This window comes from Diadema setosum, chromosome 3 (assembly GCF_964275005.1).
Source record: "Diadema setosum chromosome 3, eeDiaSeto1, whole genome shotgun sequence".
Classification (NCBI taxonomy): Eukaryota; Metazoa; Echinodermata; class Echinoidea; order Diadematoida; family Diadematidae; genus Diadema; species Diadema setosum.
Window position 1 is genome coordinate 18621355 of NC_092687.1, and position 20659 is coordinate 18642013.

The window sequence follows — 20659 nt, forward strand, 5'->3', positions numbered from 1 at the left end:
TTTTGACGTCAAAGCGTGACAATTATACTACCTGAGGAAGAAATGTATTGATATTACGTGTATAACAGCTGGCATTATCAATTTTTGCTGCATGAAGCCTGTTGTGCTATCATTTTAGTAAAGTGTTCTTTTTTGTTTTTTTGCATTCCTCAGGACAATATGTGTGAATGTAAGAGATTTCTACAACTGAGGTAGGACCTTGGAAGATTGTTCCAACCTGGGGCATCCTTTTTTCGGTGTGTGTTTGTGGTTGCAGTCTGCATACTGTATTTCCACATGAATATCTCACTGTTGACATAATAAACACAAATTTGTTGTTGCTTTTCAACGGCGTGGTACAGCAACCCTGCATTGAAACATTCCATGATCCTTAAAAAAAAAAAAAATAAATAGATAATAGTAGGTTTTTTGTTTGTTTAAATTTTGATTTGGCTCAGTGGGTCAAGCCATGGTCACTAATTCTTGAGGGTCCCTGGTTCAAGACTGCTGGTGACAGCTTTTAGTTCCCCTTTTAATAGCCAGGCTCTCTATCCACATTACCCAGTTCTTTAGAGATGTGCAGTTGCTTTCTTGTAGGCATTGAATTGCTTCCCCGTTGACCATGTGAAGTAAATCTTTAACTCACTCTTTAAACCTGTTGAAGACTAGTCCTGAGTATGCTCGGGCAGGTGTCTATGGGAAATGCAGATTATAGCAAAATCAGCCCATCCTAAACAGGTTAAGCAAGCAAAACAACAGAATGAAAGGGTTAGTTCTCTTCCCTGTGTGATAGACAATGGAGAACAACTGTGAGAAAATAAGCAATGAAAATGGGACTTGGAAGAAGTCCATTGGCTATGAAACAAGCACATACAAGACAGCATAGAACATTAACACAAACTACCAACCCCGGAGAGATCCACTTGCAAGCGACTTTTGTTATCAATCCTAAAATGAAGCAGTGGACATCTTAACACTGTCATCATTGTCAAGTATAGGGGGACGCTTTTCACTGTGCATGAATTTAGACTACTTTCTAGTATTTTCTGGTAATAACATGTACGTTGCATATCGAGCAAGACAACTTGCTAGAGTCAATTCATAATGAGGACAGGTAGAAAAGAATAGATATCACACTTTGCATCTTCAGGATCGCACTCTTGGTAAGAGGACATGATGTACTAGTGTGTAGGAGATGGACATTGCATAACTTTGTGTGTAGAGGGCGCACTTTCTGTTTTGAATTTGACTGTGCCCTGTTTGCTGGCTATTATACTCTTAGCATTCCATTTGTGTTCTCCAGTGCAATCTGCCGCATGGATTGATGATTTACTGAAATTTCTTAAGTGTATCTGCTGTGTTGAAGGAGGATTTACTCTTTGGACGGGTGTTGTAATGAATTCATGCCACGTCAATTAAAGAAATCACGATAGATTAGCCATTTTTTCACAAAGCAGCAAGGACATTTATACAAAGTAGTGTAGCTCCTTGAATGAGAGTGCAGCCTCGACATGGTTGCAAAGGATGGGCATCTCTGCCGCTCAAGGTTTATGTTTTAATTAACCCTTTATGTGCCACGTTCGCACGCCCGACTCAGTCGACGGCGTGCCAACTTCGCACATGCTGCTCAAACGCGGAAACCCACACAAACCGATCGATAAATCGCCCAATGCCAGAGTACAATGAAAGCGTTTCTCGCTGTTCCATTTCTGTCACGCGTAGATTGCATTTTATTTGGTGATTTAAAATCAACTCGTGTTCCTTATTGGATTTGCAAGTAAATTCCTAGTTTGTGTGAATGTTTTCTGTGCAAAAGTCTTGCATCTATATACAATAATGTACTTAGCTAGTAATCTTTTGAAAGAAAAATAATCATATATTTGTCATACAATTTACATCAAATCAAAGCAAGGCATTTTCTCTACAACTTTGCCCATTACATGTCGAGGGTAACGCAAATCTATAAAAGTTACATAGATTTAAAAAACAGAATGTTTACCCAAAGCAGGACTACATTGCTGTCTCAGAATAATGTGGCACACAGGGGCTTTGCACCTTGGTACATAAAGTTAAAAAGAAAACTACAGGTTTGAACTAATGGGTGGCTAATGCTTCTCCATTGATTCAGATTACACCATTTGACAGATGTCATGTTTATTAAAACTTCACACTTTTCCATTTTTCCTAATGTCACACTGGACAACTTGGCATTTCAACCCCCCCCCCAAAAAAAAATGAAACAAAAACAACGAAGAATGCAGGATAGCTTTGGCTCCCAATCTATCGTATGCATTTTCGTTGCCATGCAGGGGAATAATCTTTAGTAACAGCTTTCCAAAGTTTGAAAATCATAAGTATTTCACTGTAGGTGTGATTGGCCCCACCTTTTGGAATTCAAGATAACTTTTTACTTGGGATAAATTTTTGTAATGTCATGCCATATTGGGTTTAGTTTTTTTTTTTTATTTTTTTTTTTATAGCAATTTCAGAGCATGTGTTTTGAAGTCATGCACGTGCTTATGATCAATGCATTAAATCAAATTTCTTCCCAGAATCTCATATTCAGATGTAAAGAAAGGATGAATTACTGGCTTCAATCTTGTATGATAAGATTTGATTTACAATTGTACTTAATACATGTACATGTAAATGTTGATTTATTTTTTATTTTGTTCATGACACTAGACTGACACCATTTCTTTTGCAGTGCATGCCGTACTGAAGGAATTCTGCAGTCTTGCAACAAAAGTGAGAAAAAAGATCATCATTACACAAACTATGTCCTGAAAAAAAAAAAACAAAAAAAAAAAAACCAGTGGATTTTCTGTGTGAATTGACTTATGCAATCATTAGTGTTATTTCTGTGTGTGGTAGATAAATATTACTTGATCTTATCCGTTATGTCGCGCTCATATTCACCTTAATGCAGACCAAGTAGAAACGGATTTCTTGTGAGTTGATTTCGAATTGGCCTGTCACTGTGCAGTGACCACTGCTTGTGAAAGGGGTTTGAGGTCCTGTGGTTTCAAGTGCATGACTCTTGACTACTAGGTCCATGGTTCAAATCCCTTCCAGAATGGTCTCTGTCCAGCTTCAAGAACATTCAATTGACTCGGGTTCTCACGATCCATAGCTGTACCTGATCCTTTATACAATAACTTTTTACTTAATGGGGATGGCCAGTGCAGTGTCGGGCCGTTATTAAACGATCACCCTGATACTGGAAACATTGAACTGCACATTACATGAATACGAGATCAATCTGAAGCAAATAATTTTCACACAATAGATATATAATGTACTCTTAAATGAATCCCACAAGGATTGGAACAATCATCCCCCAGAATTCCCACTGATTCCCACTGATCAGTTACTAGCCATCCCCTTTGATTGTTATTTTACTTGTTCTTTCTTTTTCTAGGGAATGGGTTAGGAATACAATACTTGATTATACTCTGCACTTGCAAGGGATGACTGTGCAGAAGATGTGATGAGAATGATTTCTGTCTTGGGTAGGTTTTTATCTAGATACATGTCCAAATTTTTATGTAAATTGTCTCTCTATTCACAGTGAGATTATTTGTACATGTATCAGCATCATTAATTACTGCCTGAAGGGGCCATGTAGCAATTTAGGCTAAGACACATCAGATCGTTTGCATGCTTTCAGAAAAATGAAAATAAAATATGAACTGTAGCATACATTGATGAGATGAATGGGTGTGAAGAATTCCATTTGAAAAAAATAAGAGACAATAGAAAATTGGACTATTTTTACAATCAATCGTAATCTTGCATTTTGTACCCTTTGATGATTCATGTATTTGAAAAATATGTGGGCAAAATTTTTTGTGATGTATCTTGGTATTATTTTTATCATGAGGAATTGTGAAGGCATACAAATTAAATTAAAAACAAGTGTTTTCAAACTGACAACCCTCGCCCTTCTGGATTCTTCAATCCCTGTAGATTTTTCAATCCCTGTAGATTTTGTACAGCATTCACAAAGTCTGTTTAGGCAGTGGAAAAATGTGTAATAGCCGAGAACAGTGTTTGGACGAAAAATGTAGCAAAGGTGAATAAAGAGGTATTTTTGTGTGTGTACATGTATGTATTATGCAGGTACGTGCTCAGTCCACAAATATATTTGAATCCATTCTTTGTAATCAGGTGTATTATTCATTACTTTGTTTCTAGTCATGCTATATCAAAATATTGACTTTTTTTTTTTCATTAGAGTTAATCTACATTTCATGTGTGATTTAGATGTACATTGTATGCAAATATGAAATATGAATTTATGAGATATACATGATCTATTTTTCTTTGCAAATGTGTTATGAAAGTAGAATCCCGTGTCAGACAGTGTTGTTATCTGTATTTGTAGGTAGTTCAAAGAACACGACTTCAGGCTGCGAATGCTGTTGCTACAACTGATGAACTTAAAAATGAAAATGGAGTGGAGTTGGTGTCATGTGCTATGTACAATGGTGTTTGTTTGTGTTTTTTTTTTTTTCATGCCAAAAATGTGAATGCTTAAAGCAATTTAGTAGTGTAATGTACATCATATATCCATTGATTTAGTATGCAGTCAACTTCATCTATGTCGGACTCAAGGGGACAGTTGAAAATCCTTCAGGTAATGTGAATTTTGTCTTACTCGAAAAAAAAATGAAATAAGTTTATATCCATCTGTGCTAGAAAATTTCTATGACTTAGCTGATTTTTTGTCTAGACCGATTTTTCGATATGTTAAAGGTCAACTTGAAACGCGAGGTTGACTGTACTTCAGTATTTTGTCAGTTTTTCATTCCTGAACCCCACTCTATGGACAGTAAAGTACTTGTAAAGCCCAAAGAGGTCAAAAGAGTTAATCCCAAGTCACTTTCACACTGTGAATTGGGATCATCAGTTTAACCTATTAACCCATTCACTCCCATGCTTTCATCTCTTTGTGTGTGTCTGTGAGTAGCAGCCTTCGGGGTTGCTATGGTAACAGCAGTAATCACGAGGTTGCTCCCAAGGGTAAGTCAGCTGACATGATGAGGATCTCTACTGTCAGAGCCTAGAAATGCATGGCAAAAAAAAAAATATCAAAATCACAGCTACTACCTGCAAGAATTGGAAAACTATGGCCAGTTTTACTTATGTTGTGTGTATCTTATTGTAGAAATGTGTGCATCGTTCTCATTCTATCTTATCAAGTGTGCATTCTGACCGAAACCATCTTTGAGAGATTGCATGAAAAATCAACAATGAATGACTTTTCAGTGGAATGTGGGCATCTCATTGGTTCATTTGATGAGTCTGTGTATTGCTTATGCCTCCATTCATCAAGATCATTGATGCAGAAATGTATACTGTATAATTATATGTACATTCTATTGACATTAATTTGAAGTGAAGGTAGAGAATCCTCACTGGAAACTTGGGTATAAAGAGAGACGTCCGATATAACAAACTACCTGATACAGTGCACTCCGTTATAACGAACATTGTTATAACGAAATTCTTGTTACAACAAAGAAAAATTCAGGCCGCAACATTATCCGCTCTACGTTTTTTATTGTTTATTTGTTCGCTTGCAACGAAATTTAGATACGAAAGAAAATTGCTGGTATGAGGACTTCTTTGTAACAAGAGTCCACTGTACAACAAACTTTTCTCTTGACTACAAAAGCATTTGTTTTCTTCTTTTTTTTTTTTTTGGGGGGGGGGGGGGGGGCTTAGAATACATAAAACTACAAACCATACCAAAATATCTGTCAGGTGTACAGTGTATTGAAAATAACCCCTGTCCGAGGTCCTCTGTATGACAAGCTTCCACTGTATTGATAACAATTATCTTGACTGACCAATCAGAATAGAGTGTGAGGAGAATGTACTGTAATTGATTGCCACCAATGGGTGGTGGTTGCAGCTGTTTAAACATGAAAAATTGTGGAAATCTTAACTGTAGTCGTGCCATTTGAGTGTGAAAGTAACTGACTGTGATGATATGTTAATGGCTGTCATGAAATGATGAATAAACTCAAAAGTTTTATCAGGAACACTTCCGGCTGATGTTTTTGTGTTGCTTCTGACCCTTGTGTGTATGCACGTCCAGTGTGTGTTGTGTAGGCCAAACATGTATTCTCCAAACATTAATTGTATAAAGTCTGCAAAATGTGTGGCATTTTAGCTCTGTACTGCAGTTTGCACAAAGAGCCATATGGTGTGGAGTGCTTGATATTAATAACTAGGGACTTGATTTACTTGCAGTGGATGAAAGGTACCCCTAGGGCCGTAAGAGGGCGCGTTTTCATTTGTTTGAAATACTCTGAACAAGTGGGCATATAATGCCCGTGTGAAATGTATCCCCGGTTGCCTCGAGTGAAACACCAAAATATCCCAATTGAGGCCACACGCGAGAACACACACACACACACACACACACACACACACACACCATACACATTTACAACAAGAAAGTTAACCACTTTTATGAAATGCCTACGTTTTCAAGAGGACCAGGATCATCTGCTGAGGATTAATGAATGCCAAAAAGATAACAATTTGGATACAAGGCATTATATTTCACTTTTGTCCATATACAGTGTATTCCCTCCTTTGACAATACAATCTTATGCAAAGGCAGACACCACTGGAAATGTCATGAAAAGGCTCAGCAAACGGCATCACTGTCCTGTGGAAGTTGATTCCGATGGCCTCAACAGGGTCTTGTCTCACAACTGCAGAACTTCACAACTTCAGAACTCTAACAGGCCATTTACAAATTTAGTTTTGGGGCTGGTAATATTCACATATATTTGAATTTGGTATCATGTCCGAACCAAGTGTTCTGCGATCGTTTCAGGTAAAGATTCACACATGTGCTTGTTTCCAGTATGTGGCTGCTTCCAGGGGTGTAGCCTCTGGCATTTAATTTCCCCTGGGGGTGTGGTCTCTGGGTCTAAGATGTGTGGATGCTTCAAGGGGTGTGGTCTCTGTCACATGGTTGCCTTTGGAGGTGTGGCCTGGTGGTCTCCAGCATATCCTTTCCCTTGTAGGAGTGTCCTCTGGCATGAGGATGCCAGCATTTTGGGGTGTGGTCCTGGGTCTGTAACTGCCCCATAGGGTGGTGTCCTGGGTCTATAACTGCCCTTTGGGGTGTGGTTTCTTGTCTATGATTGACACTGTGGCTGTGGTTTCTGTCATCTGGTCACCTCTGGGCTGGATTCAAATGCATTCTGGCCAAACAGGGATTTAAAAAGCTCACTCCTGCAGAGAAAAACAACAATTTTAAAATGCACCTTTATCTTTCTTTTCTTTTTATTTCAACAAGAAGCTGCTGTAAATGGTGAAGTCCGATAATTTCATGTCACAAGGAAATTTTGACAATTCATACCCGTGTGACCCCCCCTCCCCCCCCCCCCCAAAAAAAAATGATCTAAATCTGCAGTGTAGCATGTAACTTCATGAAAAATTTGGATAGCATTTTGTGAGAAGTATTTTACTAAGAATATTCTAGTGCTTTTGCTGCAGGAACTTAACAAGAATCTAGAAAAGTAAATGTCAACTTCAATGTTCAGTACTCAAGTGCTCACTAACATTTATGATACACTGTACGTAGCAATTGTACGGGCATTGATGCCTCGCCAAATATACACACACAAGCTGGAAATGTTCAGCCTACACAAAGAAACCAAATAGATCTTGATGCCCCATGAAGGGCACATAGAATGTGACTTGATTTTACTCTTTTGAAATTAATTTGAAGAATACTTATTGGAAACAAGTTTAATTTTTGGGGATAAAAAGACAGTCTTTGATAAACACAACACCTTTTGGACCGAAGAAGTCTGGTCTTACCTCGCCTCAGTGGACATGAAGGAATCCTCTCGGGGTGCCATAAAGCTGACCAACTTCTGATGGACATCATACCTATGTGGGGACAGGGACATGGGGAATTGGTTACTAGTCTGGAAGTACATCCACAGCTTGCACCAGCTTTCATTCTTTACAACAAGCACCAGCTGGTGCAAGCTGTGGATGTACTTATTAATTATTATTAGTAATTATTACTAAGGACTACTACTGCATGTTTTCTAACAAGATCATAATTTGGACAGTGAAAATGAATAATGGTTACTCTTTAATGATAGGATAGCAAAAATAATTTTGAAACAATCTTGTGTAGTACTACAACTACTACTTCTTATCATTATGTCATCATCATAATTATTATTTTTTTCTTCTCATTATTATTATTATTATTACTACTATTATCATTATTATTATCATTATTATTATCATCATTATTATTATTATTATTATTATTATTAATATTATTATTATTATTATTATTATTATTATTATCATTATTATTATCAGTACTACTATTATTATCATTATTATTATCATCATTATTATTATTATTATTATTATTATTATCATTATTATTATCATTATTATTATCAGTACTACTATTATTATCATTATTATTATCATCATCATTATTATTATTATTATTATTATTATTATTATTATTATTATTATTATTATTATTATTATTATCATTATTATTATCATTATTATCATTATCATCATCAACATTCTTATTTTCTTCATCATCCTACTGCCACTATGACTACTACATACCATATGTATTACTATTGCAATCACTGCTGCTATAATGTTCTCATGACATTACATGCAGTCTCCAATGGATGAAGGAATCAAGTGCTTTGTACACAGGTTGTGCAGTGTTACCTGATCTTTCGTCCCTTGCTTGCCTTGGTGTCCACCTGCCTCTTCACTTTGCTCCTCAGTTTCTGCACCTGTAACCATTGTCTACACATGTAAACACGTGTAAATAAATGAAACAGATATGAGATTAACAAATAGTTACACCAAGCACGATACACTAAATGTCCAATGGAAGTACAGTGTATAAGTTTGAGACCTAAAACTGAGGCAAATGGTTACACTGGACATAACCATTGTCTACACATGTAACACATGAAAATAAATGAAACAGATTAACAAATAGATACACCAAACATGATACACCAAATGTCCAATGGAAGTACGGTGTACAAATTTGACGCCTAACACTGAGAGACAAAAGATTACACTGGACACAGTATACTGAGCATACTGAAGTACTAGTTCAAGGAAAAAAGAGACCAAAAGCAGAGAGAGAAAAAAAAAAAAAAACTTACTGCACTACTGGCACAACACAGAACATTTAAGGCATGTAAAGTGTATGAAAAAGAGGCTGAAATGAAAGACCATAATTATCATACACAATGTCTTTAAGAAATTGTATTTGGGAATGACTATTACGTGCAGTGAGAAGACTGTATACTACATCGTTTTGTTTTCTGTCCCAGCTTCATGGAAACTACTGTACTCTGGTCCAAGAGACTACTCAGCTGTCCCACTGAATTGGAGTTTACTGGATTAATCCTCCCACCCTCCCCAATCAAACAAGTCCTGGTCCTACCTTGTGAGTTGGATTGGGTCTGTCGTGGAGCTGGTTCTCTTCTCGATCAGTTCTCGCAGGAGCTGTAAAGTGAAAGAATTCAACAAAAACAACAGAACAAGTCATGTGACAATGACTAACAGTTTACCATCTTATGCATAGCAGCTGTGGCCATATGAGCAAAGCTCACATTACATTATGATAGGGCCTCATCCATGTCAGGCTCCATTTATGACGATGGTCCCCTGTATTGATTTCTCCCAAGTTCACACATGAATACAGTACGTGCATCATAACAATGCTTTAATTCATATGTTATCAGGTACGGCATTGTTACCAAATTGACAATTCCTGAATTGATTTGCATGTTTTACTTGTTTTTTTTTTTTTTTTTGTTTTTGTTTTTTTGCATACTTTGTATCAATTGAATCAATTTGTTGTTATACGTGGAGAAAGAAAATGAAATAATAAAACCAAACCACACCAAATCCACTCCACACACTCCAGCTTGTGTGAGGAATGACAAAGAAAGGATACAACACAGAGAATCCTTTTAACACACAGACAGAAACACAAACACACACATGCACTCCAATTCTGTAGGACAGATGAAGACACTCTACCGACATTAAAGGACAAGTTCACCTTCATTAACATAAGGATTGAGAGAATGTAGCAATATTAGTAGAACACATCATTGAAAGTTTGAGGAAAATCAGACAATCCGTTCAAAAGTTATGAATTTTTGAAGTTTTTGTGCAGTCACCGCTGGATGAGAAGACTACTGCAGTGTATGATGTCACATGCGTACAACAATAAAAGGAAAATATAAAGGGAATTTCACAAAATTTTATCTTTTGAAAAAAGTACACATTCCCTTGACTCGTTACTGACATATGTTATGGGTAATATTATTCCCATTGCCTTTAGAAAGAGGCAAGTCAAGTGTTCTTTTATTATGCGAAAAAAGTGAAAATATGTTGAATTTTCTTTACATTTTCTTTATACTGTTGTACTCATATGACATCATGAGCCTTAGTAGTCTCCTCATCCAGCGGTTCCAACACAAAAATTTTAAAAATTCATAACTTTTGCATCGATTGTACAATTTTCCTCAAACTTTCACTGATGTGTTCTACTAATATTGCTGCATTCTCTCAATCCTTATGTTTATGAAGGTGAACTTGTCCTTTAAGAGTTCGCACACTTGAATGTCTTCAACATTATCCACTCACAACAGTCACAGTACACAAAACAACAAAGTTTTTGTGTTTTATCGACTGCCTGTCACTTTACCTGATGGTAGAAGTCGTCATCGTCAAATATCTCCTCGTCGTAGTGTTTGAGGTGCTGGTTGGCAGAGGTGGGTAAATCCTGTAAGGAGACATCATGATCACAAGTAAAGTAACATATTGCAGAGATAAAGACAATAATGTAATTTCACCACAAAGCATAAGGATGAAATATGCATCAATAGTTACATTTATATTTGTTTAGTAGGTTCTAGATATCTGCTTTATAATGTCACATATTTCAGCTTTATTACACATTAATATTGTCGGCTGAGAATGATAAGGGTGTTATGGTGCGACTAATGCCATAGGTTATGGGAAAAAACAACACAACATCCTTCAAATAAATGGTATGCTAAACCTGGTAGCCACATTCAAAGGGAGGGGGATAAATGTGGCGAAATTTGGGACATCAACGAATGAGTCTCGATCACCCATTTTGCAGTTGCTGTAATTTGCAAACCTGAGTTGGACATGAGGCATCAATGCATGCCCTGATGTTTGAGAACTCGGAGCTATTCTGCACCCAAGTGATCCCAAATCTACAAATGGACTGACAAAAAGGGACTTCACCCCAAATCTCATCAGTGCATCTGTAACTCAAGTAGCATACCTGGATTGCACGTCAGGAAAATCCATCACAGCGTTGTTGTTGTTTTTTTCTTTTTCATCATTCATAATGAGATCTCAAGTTCAAAGACAAATAAACTGAAAACACGATGTCACCGGCATGAAAAGAGGCAGAAACATTCCCAAATACCCTGGAAAACATGACACTGTAAATGAGTTTGGTTTGAAGGAAACTCACCCGATTTGTTTCCTCCTTCTCCTCCTCCTTCTCTTCATCCCTCGGCTGCTGGCCCAGCACCGTGTACTCTGATCGCCTCAGCTGAGTGCGCTGGATCAACCGACTCTTGTCCTGCAAAATTTGCTGGATCTGCACCAGGGCCGACCTCTCAAACCCGCTAAAAGACTGGAGAAAGAGTCTATGCATAAGCATCACTTACTCTTCACAAATGTTTGCAGACATTATGTTTCGCAACATTGAGTTAAATATACGAGAATCACACATAATCCTGAAATCCTGTAATCTCAATAATCCACAGTCAGGTAAAATTGTGTGGGATTGTTTTTTCCTATTGCATTTAGATGTTCCTCCTACAAAGAAAAAAAATATATATTTTCGTATATATATATATATATATATATATATATATACACAAATCCTGAGGTGTCTACTGCAGACTCTAATGTCAACCTGTTTGACAATCTGCAACTGGCCGAGGGATTTCAGAAATAATCCTGTTCAGATAGTTATTGACAAGTAATTACTGGGTACTGTGGACCTGTGTACCTCCTTTTAAATTTTGTATGTATTAGCTCTAAATTTGATGCGTCCAACCCAAAGGCATTTGCGTCGTCCATCAAAATTAATCTGAACCACGTGAACTCTTAACGTGCCTACTAAATCTTCAGCCAAATACATTGTACCATGGTGCTAATCCTCAACCATCTAGTTCATTTCAGACAATACACTGGTCACTACAGTGATGTGACGGAGGTTAACACTGGCAAAAGACTTATCAACAAACACTAGAATAAACAGGTGGGACTGAGGGGGTGATTACATGAAGAATGGAATCTATCATGTGTGCAATGCTACCCCCTAAGATGAATGGGCAGAGACAATAACAACATTCGGACTGCATGGGAACATGAACCAGGTACCCTGGCCAAGGTGAGCTAGCACAAATCATGTTGAGGGTTAACAGCAGTCCGCGAGAGCCAAAGTATCATACAGTGTACCTTCTTGCTCATCTTGCCGGTGGAGAGACGAGTCTTTTCGTACCACTTCTGGATGGTCGAGTTCCGGTAGGGCGTGAAGCTTTTGTGCCGCTTCGCCAGCTGCTCCCCCACATCTTCCCCAGCGTCAAGCTTCCTCTTCCTGGACGTCCCCCGGGCTGGGTCACTGACCTTTGACCCCTGGTCATGCCCATTGACATTTTGACCTTTGGGTTGGTCACTGCTGTCCTCATCTTCCTCGTCCGTGTCGCTCAGTATCTCCTCGTCCTCGTCCTCATCATCACTTTTGTTGTTGCTATGGAGACGAGGACCGGAAGAACACAGAGAGGTCATAAGGGGTCAGGAAGGGGCAATTTGTTTTCCTATAGTTTCCTCTGTTGTATTACTGTGACTCTGGTGTATTATACTGTATTAGAACACTGAATGCTTGTGTGTTTATATGGGGCCATTCCACACCTGCTTTAGCACTTTCACCATTTACCTTACCAGAGAAAGCACACTGCCAACACTCAGGTATAATATTCAGAGAGGTTCTAAAGGTTTTTACATTTTTTTTTTTTTTTGGCCAAGATATAAGGTTCTTTTTTTGTGCGGGTGTTTTGCTTTGCTTTTTCCCCCAACCAAGCGTCCTGCTAAATCAGGGACACCTGGATTTACTCATACATATTTCATTTTCTTTATAGTGTGACAATAGCCTCACATTGCCATCATCACTAATAGTCTGTTGGCATGTCAAACTCCTTTCATTTTGCAAGTGTGCAGATGAACAAGAACCATACTTCATGTGTTTGTTTGTTTATTATTCTCTGATAAAAGTGGTTATACTGATATTAAAAGGTAAGTCTCCAAAGTGGACTTAGGTGATAGAGTTGCCATTTCATAAGTGGTTATATCTTGAGAACAACACAGTAAAAAGACAAATAAATGGGCAAACGTGACTCACGGTGTAGTCTCTTTGCCAGGCACTTCACCCGTCACTATGTGCTGCGTCTCTGGATTCTGCTCCAATAGAATATCCTGAAGGCTGGTGAGGGAAGTGAGGAGTCTACACAGCTCCTTCTGGCCTGGATAATGTGACGTGCAAACAGGAAAGAATTAAGACAACAGGGGAAAAGTCAGAAACTAGACGTTAGAGGCATAGGAGGATAGGGCTTATTACTCTTGTATTTATGTAAACAACTCGGCAAAGACGAGTCAATGTTGGTTTTAGGGGTAACAATTTGTCAGTGTCACCCTTGGCCTTTCATTTTTCCCATTCTTAAAAGCTGTGTGGAATATATTTGGAATGTCCTTTGAACATCTGCTTCCTAGTACACTCGAGGACTACTATTGGCTGATACCAAGAGAGATAAAGAGAACCAAATGCACAACCAGAATCTCAGAAATATTCACCTGTTTTTTGTTGTACATCTCTATAAAAAAAAAAGATACAAGAAAAATGTGTCCATTTACTGTAACACAGAGGTGAAGCTTGGACACATGTACAATGTAGTAACCATGAACTCACTGCTCTTTATAAGTGCATTGACCTCTGCCCCGCCCTCCTGCTGAAAGGCTTCCATGGTGTCAGGTTGGGGAAGCTGGTTGGCCAGACCCAGCGCCTTCTGCAACTTGATCCGTGCCTCCATGAAACTGTCCCATAAACCTGAGAAATTAAAACATGGATTTAGACATTAGTCTCAATCAAGGAAAAGTTCTCATGTAACCCTCCAATACCTTAAAACACATTGCATCTCCATGAAGCTTAATGGAGCTGTCCCATTGACTGAAGAAATGAAAACATTTCACTCATACACCAGCCTCAATTCACAGAACAATTCTTATTTGACTCTCTAGCACCTTGGGATATTTTGTGGTTGGTCAACCTCTCCTCACTCAAAGAAACAATACCAACATTTTTCGTGGAGATCGAATTACAGTGCAGGATAATGCAGGCAGACACGAGCCACGTAAAAAAAAGAAAAGAAAAATAAGAAGAAGGCATTTTCACACCACATAGTGTGAAATGAATCTAATAGAATCATTACAGTAAAATCCATAGAATTTATAACAATGTAGTAGTTATTGGATTTGGAATTTAACAGGTCTTCCTGTAACAGCAATACTGTCCATGATCATGTGATTTGCAATTTTAGATATCACCTCACAAGTCTTCCCTTGACTTGCATACAAATCTTCAGTAAATTTCCTTAATATTCATAAAAAAGAATGAAATTCATCTTTTCTTATACAGATCAATACACATAATTCATTCATAAATCTGTGTCCACCTATCTATCTCTGTATATGAAGAGTTTGCTTGCAAAAACCGATAAGTCCATATTTGCCAAATGGAGATATTTGCGATTAAAGGTCAAGAAAAATAAAGAGAATAATAAGAATTCTTTTGCTTCTTTTGACCATAACTTCAAAAATATACCTTTATATGTAGTGACCAATATATCATTTAAAAGATATTATTTTGTACTTTATGACAGAGCTCGTACTTCAAAATCTTCAAAAATGGACTTATCGGTTTTTGCAAACAAACCCTTCATATATATATATATATATATATATATATATATATATATATATATATATATATATATATATATACTGTCTATCTATCCATAAATCTATCTAGTATTTTTCTGTAACATCTGTCTACAGTAGTTGCTGTCAGAGGTGGATATCTCAAAGCTACATAATGGCTTCAGCCTTTGCCTAGTTATGATAATCAAGATATCTTAATCATTATGCCAAAGGGAACAGGATGAATCCAATGAGAAGAAAGAGAAAAGGATGAAGAGACTTTTTCAAATGATTTCTTACCCAGTTGGGCCTTCACCGCCTTCCCTTTATCAACCTCATCCGTCAGACTGCCCTGGGAGAAACCGGCCACACCTGAATCCTCCGTCTCATTCTCATCCTCATCATCTGATTCTTCCTCCTCCTCTAGGTCCTCATCATCATCAGTATCATCATTATCATCACCTTCGTCGTCATCGTCATCATTATCATCATCGTCTTCCTCATCATTCATCTCTCCATCATCATCTGAATCAACTAATGAGTCTAGGAATAAAAATACAGAAAAAAAAAGTAATGGCAACAAATATTCATATTTTCCTTGGTGAGAAATATCTTTGGAACATTTACTGGTAGTTATTATATCAGAAAGGTCATGAACTGTTTTTGCTCCATGGCAAGTACAACAACATTTGCTCTTAAACAAAACCAGCTACAGCTGAGACCATATTGCCACTAGTACGAAATAATTGCTCAAAGAAGTTTCGTTTGCATCCATTTCAATGTGCAAAGCACAAATTTTCACTCATTAGCTTTTGAGTTCTCAGAACTTTAAAGGGAGGTGATACATGATGAATTACAATTGTATGACAAAAAGTAAAAAAAGTATGGTTTATAATCTATTATTGTGAATTGTGAAATATTTGCTGCAAATGTACAGCGTGCAGACCAAATTCATAGACATCTCACCATCTTCATGTTTTGCAAGTTTCTTTGCTATCTGCTGAAATTTTTGGCTCATCTCTTTCTGCTGCTCTGCAATATCGTCATCTTCACTTTCCTCTTCCTCTTCCTCCTCCTCCTCCTCCACATCATCATCACCATCACCTTCTCCAACATCATCTCCATGGTCCCCTGCATATGAGATTCATAGATATATATGCATAATTTGTGTGTGCAAGAATAAAGATGCTGCAAATGTTATTATCAACATATCAATGTTCCTTGTTGAATGGGGCTGATTACTTACTAGTCTCTACGTAACAGGTCTGTAAAGAACTTGTCTGAAACATAGACAACAAAATGTGAAGTTGTAAAAAGAAAATTACTTTTAACTGAACAGTAACTTGCTCACTTCCAAGATGGTTCACTCGTTCCATTCATAAATTTACAGACAGAATGTATTTATTGCAATCAAATACATGTAAGATGTCTGTCCATAGAACACTAGAATGAGATACTTTTACAATGGACAAATGAATGAAATAATGATTAAGTTTTTTTGGTTCTTTCTTCGTTCAGACTCCAGTCAGAGCTTTGCTCTTTCACATTGTAAAGTGAGTACTTATTTCCTTCCATAACTATTCACAATCTGATTTGTATTTCAAAGAATAATTTGCATGTCATTCTTGTTTAAAATCATGTTTTGCCATTTGTGCTACACAAATACCCAGGTAATTGATCTTCGCATCAGTTCTACATTTCCTTGTATAGCTTTGGTATTTGTTTTTAATTAGAAATTTTGATGAGATGAATTTTCAGTCTGATGAAACAGGTTTTTAAGATAATTATGGCCAAACATAATGTCCTTTCACTTTGCCTGCATCTACACATCACATACAATCTGGGACCATGGGAAGACATACAATCCTGATCAAGCCAGTTGCGGCGAGAAGTCTTCGACCCCTTGTATCGGGAGTCGTCCTCGAGACCAGCGAGGGCGTTTTTCTTCCGAAGAGCACTGGGCCGAGACAAAGCAGCGAGGGCGCCCCCTTCGTCTTCCTCTTCTGAGCTGTAATCTACCACACGTGCCGACGTATCTGTGTCAAATGAGACATGCAGAATATATGAGGTGTCTTGTTCAGTAACGGGCAAAAAGCGGTGTACATGTATGTACTGGGGATGGAGTTTTTTATTTTAGATTCCCCCAACACTTCAATGACTATTCAAACCTAACTTCAACCCAACCCTATATCCCTCAGTTAGTTGGTGGGGTCACTGCCTATGCCTACGCACAGTATAAAACCACAAGTCAGCCATCTATTATTGTACCCTCTTATTCCCATAGCCATCGGCATAGGATCAGATGGCTAACTTCATTTTCAGATTGTGGGTTTATGTGGGTAGCGTACATCTTTGAACTGTTGAAGAGAGTTCCAAGATGTAGATGTCTAGATGGCTAACTTTAGTTTAGTTTCAGAATGTGTAGGCAGGTAAGCAGCAGCATAAAAGTACACCGCCGCGACACTCGGAAAAGCGAGTTGTTTCGAGCCATATGAAGAATTATGACAAACCACTTAACAAGCTGACATTGATATTGTCAATGACAGTGCTTATGGATACCAAATCTGGTTTAAATTTATGTGAATTAGAAAAAAAAAATAGAGAAAAAAAACTTCAGAGCTACATGTATTTCCTGTGATTTTGATGCAATTTGGTCTTAAATTTACTAGGAATGCGAAATCTAACATTACCTAGAATCTACATGTAGGTGAATACAAAAGTACATTAACTTGAAGTCATTATTACATTATAGTTAGAATAGACATTTTATTTTGAGTGATGTAGATCTAAGCTAGTAGTAACAAATTAGAGGAGATTCTAACCAATGGTAATTTGGAAGCACTGCACTGGGAATTCTTGTAAAATTTAAAGTTAGGGGTTCTAAATTTAAACTTTAATTACAAATTTAGCCTTTATCTTGTTAACTGTTAGGGTAACATCACCAGTATTCGGTCACACAAGCTTTTTTGCAATAGTTTTCAAACTAAATTGATACATGCATACATCATATCTACAGCAATGTATGTGAAATATATCAAATTTCTCTAATCTCAACTTTCATTTTGTTAAATATCTCACAGAATTGCACAAAATCCCGAAATATTTCACCTTGAAAATTCCCCAGTATACAGTCACTGGCACCAGTATTTGGTCACGCGATGTGCGCGTTCAAAGTCAATGCGTGTTCAGGGCAGCTGAAAAATGCGCGCACGCGCGCTACCTTGTTGGCGCAAAATTGCATCGGGGACGTTGCGGCGACCGTTGGTGACCGAATACTGGGGCCTCGGCACTTGCATTCAACCCTTGTACATTGGGACACTGTATTGGCACGTACGAAAATTTACGGAAAAAAGTTTTTGAGGATACCATTACACTTCAAGGTTGCGATAAGCGAAAAATCCCGCGAGAGAAAGGCGTATTTCTCGATTTTTAGCGCTTTTTCGGCGACCCGTACTCTTAAAACTGGGCCTTATCTGCGCGAGCTTTTGGAAAGTAGCGCCGATTCTGCACTTTTGACGGTAAAATTTGGGATTTTGGATGGATTTCTGGAGGGGGCTAAGGGAGTTTCCTGTTGTGAATGAGTGTGCAAGCTATGTGAATTAATGTGATTTGCGTGTGTTGTGACAGTTGAACTTACTGGCTGGTGACTAGTAATCTGCATAAGTGATGTGATTTGCGTGTGTTGTGACAGTTGAACTTACTGGCTGGTGACTAGTAATCTGCATAAGTGACCGAATACCGGGGCCGGGGGCTGACCGAATACTGGTACCCTTAGGTTCTAACAGTGCGTTTTCGCGTTTTTGGGTAAGAAGCATTTTTGCCAAGCACGATGAGACCACTGCCATTACTGAGTAACCTTACATCTTTTAAGTCGTGATTTTACAATCTTTTGTATAAAGGGCTAACTGCGACCAGCCCCAACACGCAGTGTTGGGGCTGCGCATTGTAGCAGATATGATCATGACAGGCGAAGTATAGCGCCTAAATATCAATATGAAATCGCAAAAATTCTGTAATATGAAGACTTACAGGTGAAGTTATAATGTTGAAGACTGACTGCGTTCAACTTTTGGTCCTGCCAATATTCCATTTCTGCTCGAATTGATGAGTTAAATACGACTCGTTCGAAAGGAACTTGGGAGAACGATCTATGGATTTGAAACTTATGCGCATGCGCTGGCCGTCAATTCATCTGTACAGCTGTAGCTTTATGGCAAGGCCGTATCATACTGTTGTGGCAAACCCTCTCGCTGTATATTGCGTTGCTTTCTGGGTGGGTACGCGCGCGCAGGCCTTGTCAGAAGGCTAAAAGCATTGCGACTCCGCCCAGCACATGAATATTTACATGCGCAGTGTACTGCATACTGATTTCGAAAATGGTGAATGGGATGGGGAGCTAGGAGATGGACCTGTAAAAAAAAAACGTTTTTTCAAGATCATTGGACCAGTGTGAACAAGAACAAGGTGAACGTATGGTAGGAATTAGATTCTAGATAAGAATCTTATGTATACTATAAAAGTAAGTTTTTTCTAGTGAAATTCGAAACTTACGGAGGCGCGGAAATCTGTGACAGACTGTGTATGTTTTTCAAGCTTACCGATATAGCACTCTATTGACTAAGGACGCTCCCACAGTGTGTAACTGTGTACACGGAGCGTCCCGGGGTTAATAAAGGGCCAACTCAACGAGGGAAAAGCAACACGCCAACAGCATAGACATGATAGACGTGATAGAATAGTCTGAAGTTGACCGAAACTTGCCGAAAGATCGGTCTGTATCCAGGTATCCATGGTATCTGTCCGTCGGGGAATGTTCCGCGGAGACTGCGTCTGGCTTCACGGATCCTCTCCGTATACGGAGGACAGCGTTAGTGGCAAAATATAAAAGAGTCCTCCGGACAGACGGATCTTTCTGTCTACACTGGTCTAACGTTAAGTCTGAAGATGATAACGCTTTAGTGTTGCGATCCCTACGTAGAAATGCATTACTGGGACTACACAGTAATGAAAAACGCCACACGTAAACAAACTTACCATCATCTAAGAAGTCATCAACAGCTTCGATCGGAGTAGGGTTACTCAAATCAGAAATTTGCTCTGACAACGAAAGCCCTTTCTTCTTCATATCTGACTGCTGCAATCTTCAATATCGAGGGTAATCTCAGGTTTTTCTTACGAACTTGGTCTGGTTTTACGCCTTCAGCATGCGCATGCATGCATTGACAACGGATGCTACCGAAAGAGGGCGGTAGACTTTTTACAGTGATCGGTATGTGGGGAGGAGAAAAATCTCTTTGCAGCGCACGCAGTGCGCTAAGAAGGTCTACTGCTCGGTTTTGCGTAGAACGCTCATGGGCATGTTCCGGCGCCATTTTAGGAAGCAAAAGAGGTATAATTATGCTGTCCTTTCATTTTCTCCCTTTTAGGGAGGCATACAGGGTGCAAGAAGTAATTTGTACCTCATTACAACATTTAGAAGTTTCATTTCATCATATCCTACGAACGAAATATAAATAAAGAAATTTAATTTATTATAAAATCTGCAGTCCCTCAAAATTCGAGCTAACTAATGACTTTATGATATAGGAATATCATCTAAACCACG

General features: G+C 38.2%; 1 protein-coding gene across 1 annotated transcript; it reads right to left on the reverse strand.

Annotated features, from left to right (window-relative positions):
• Positions 1–6514: 6514 nt before the first annotated feature.
• LOC140226236 (protein AATF-like) lies at positions 6515–20275 on the reverse strand. Its single transcript, XM_072306725.1, has 13 exons — positions 20089–20275; positions 16917–17090; positions 16021–16185; positions 15355–15597; positions 14048–14185; positions 13484–13604; positions 12544–12835; positions 11546–11710; positions 10742–10819; positions 9467–9528; positions 8731–8811; positions 7831–7902; positions 6515–7239 (listed from the first exon to the last, which is right to left on the reverse strand). Exons 1-13 carry the CDS (start codon positions 20177–20179, stop codon positions 7173–7175), a joined length of 1749 nt encoding a protein of 582 aa, XP_072162826.1. The 5' UTR covers positions 20180–20275; the 3' UTR covers positions 6515–7172.
• Between the last annotated feature and the right edge of the window lie 384 nt (positions 20276–20659).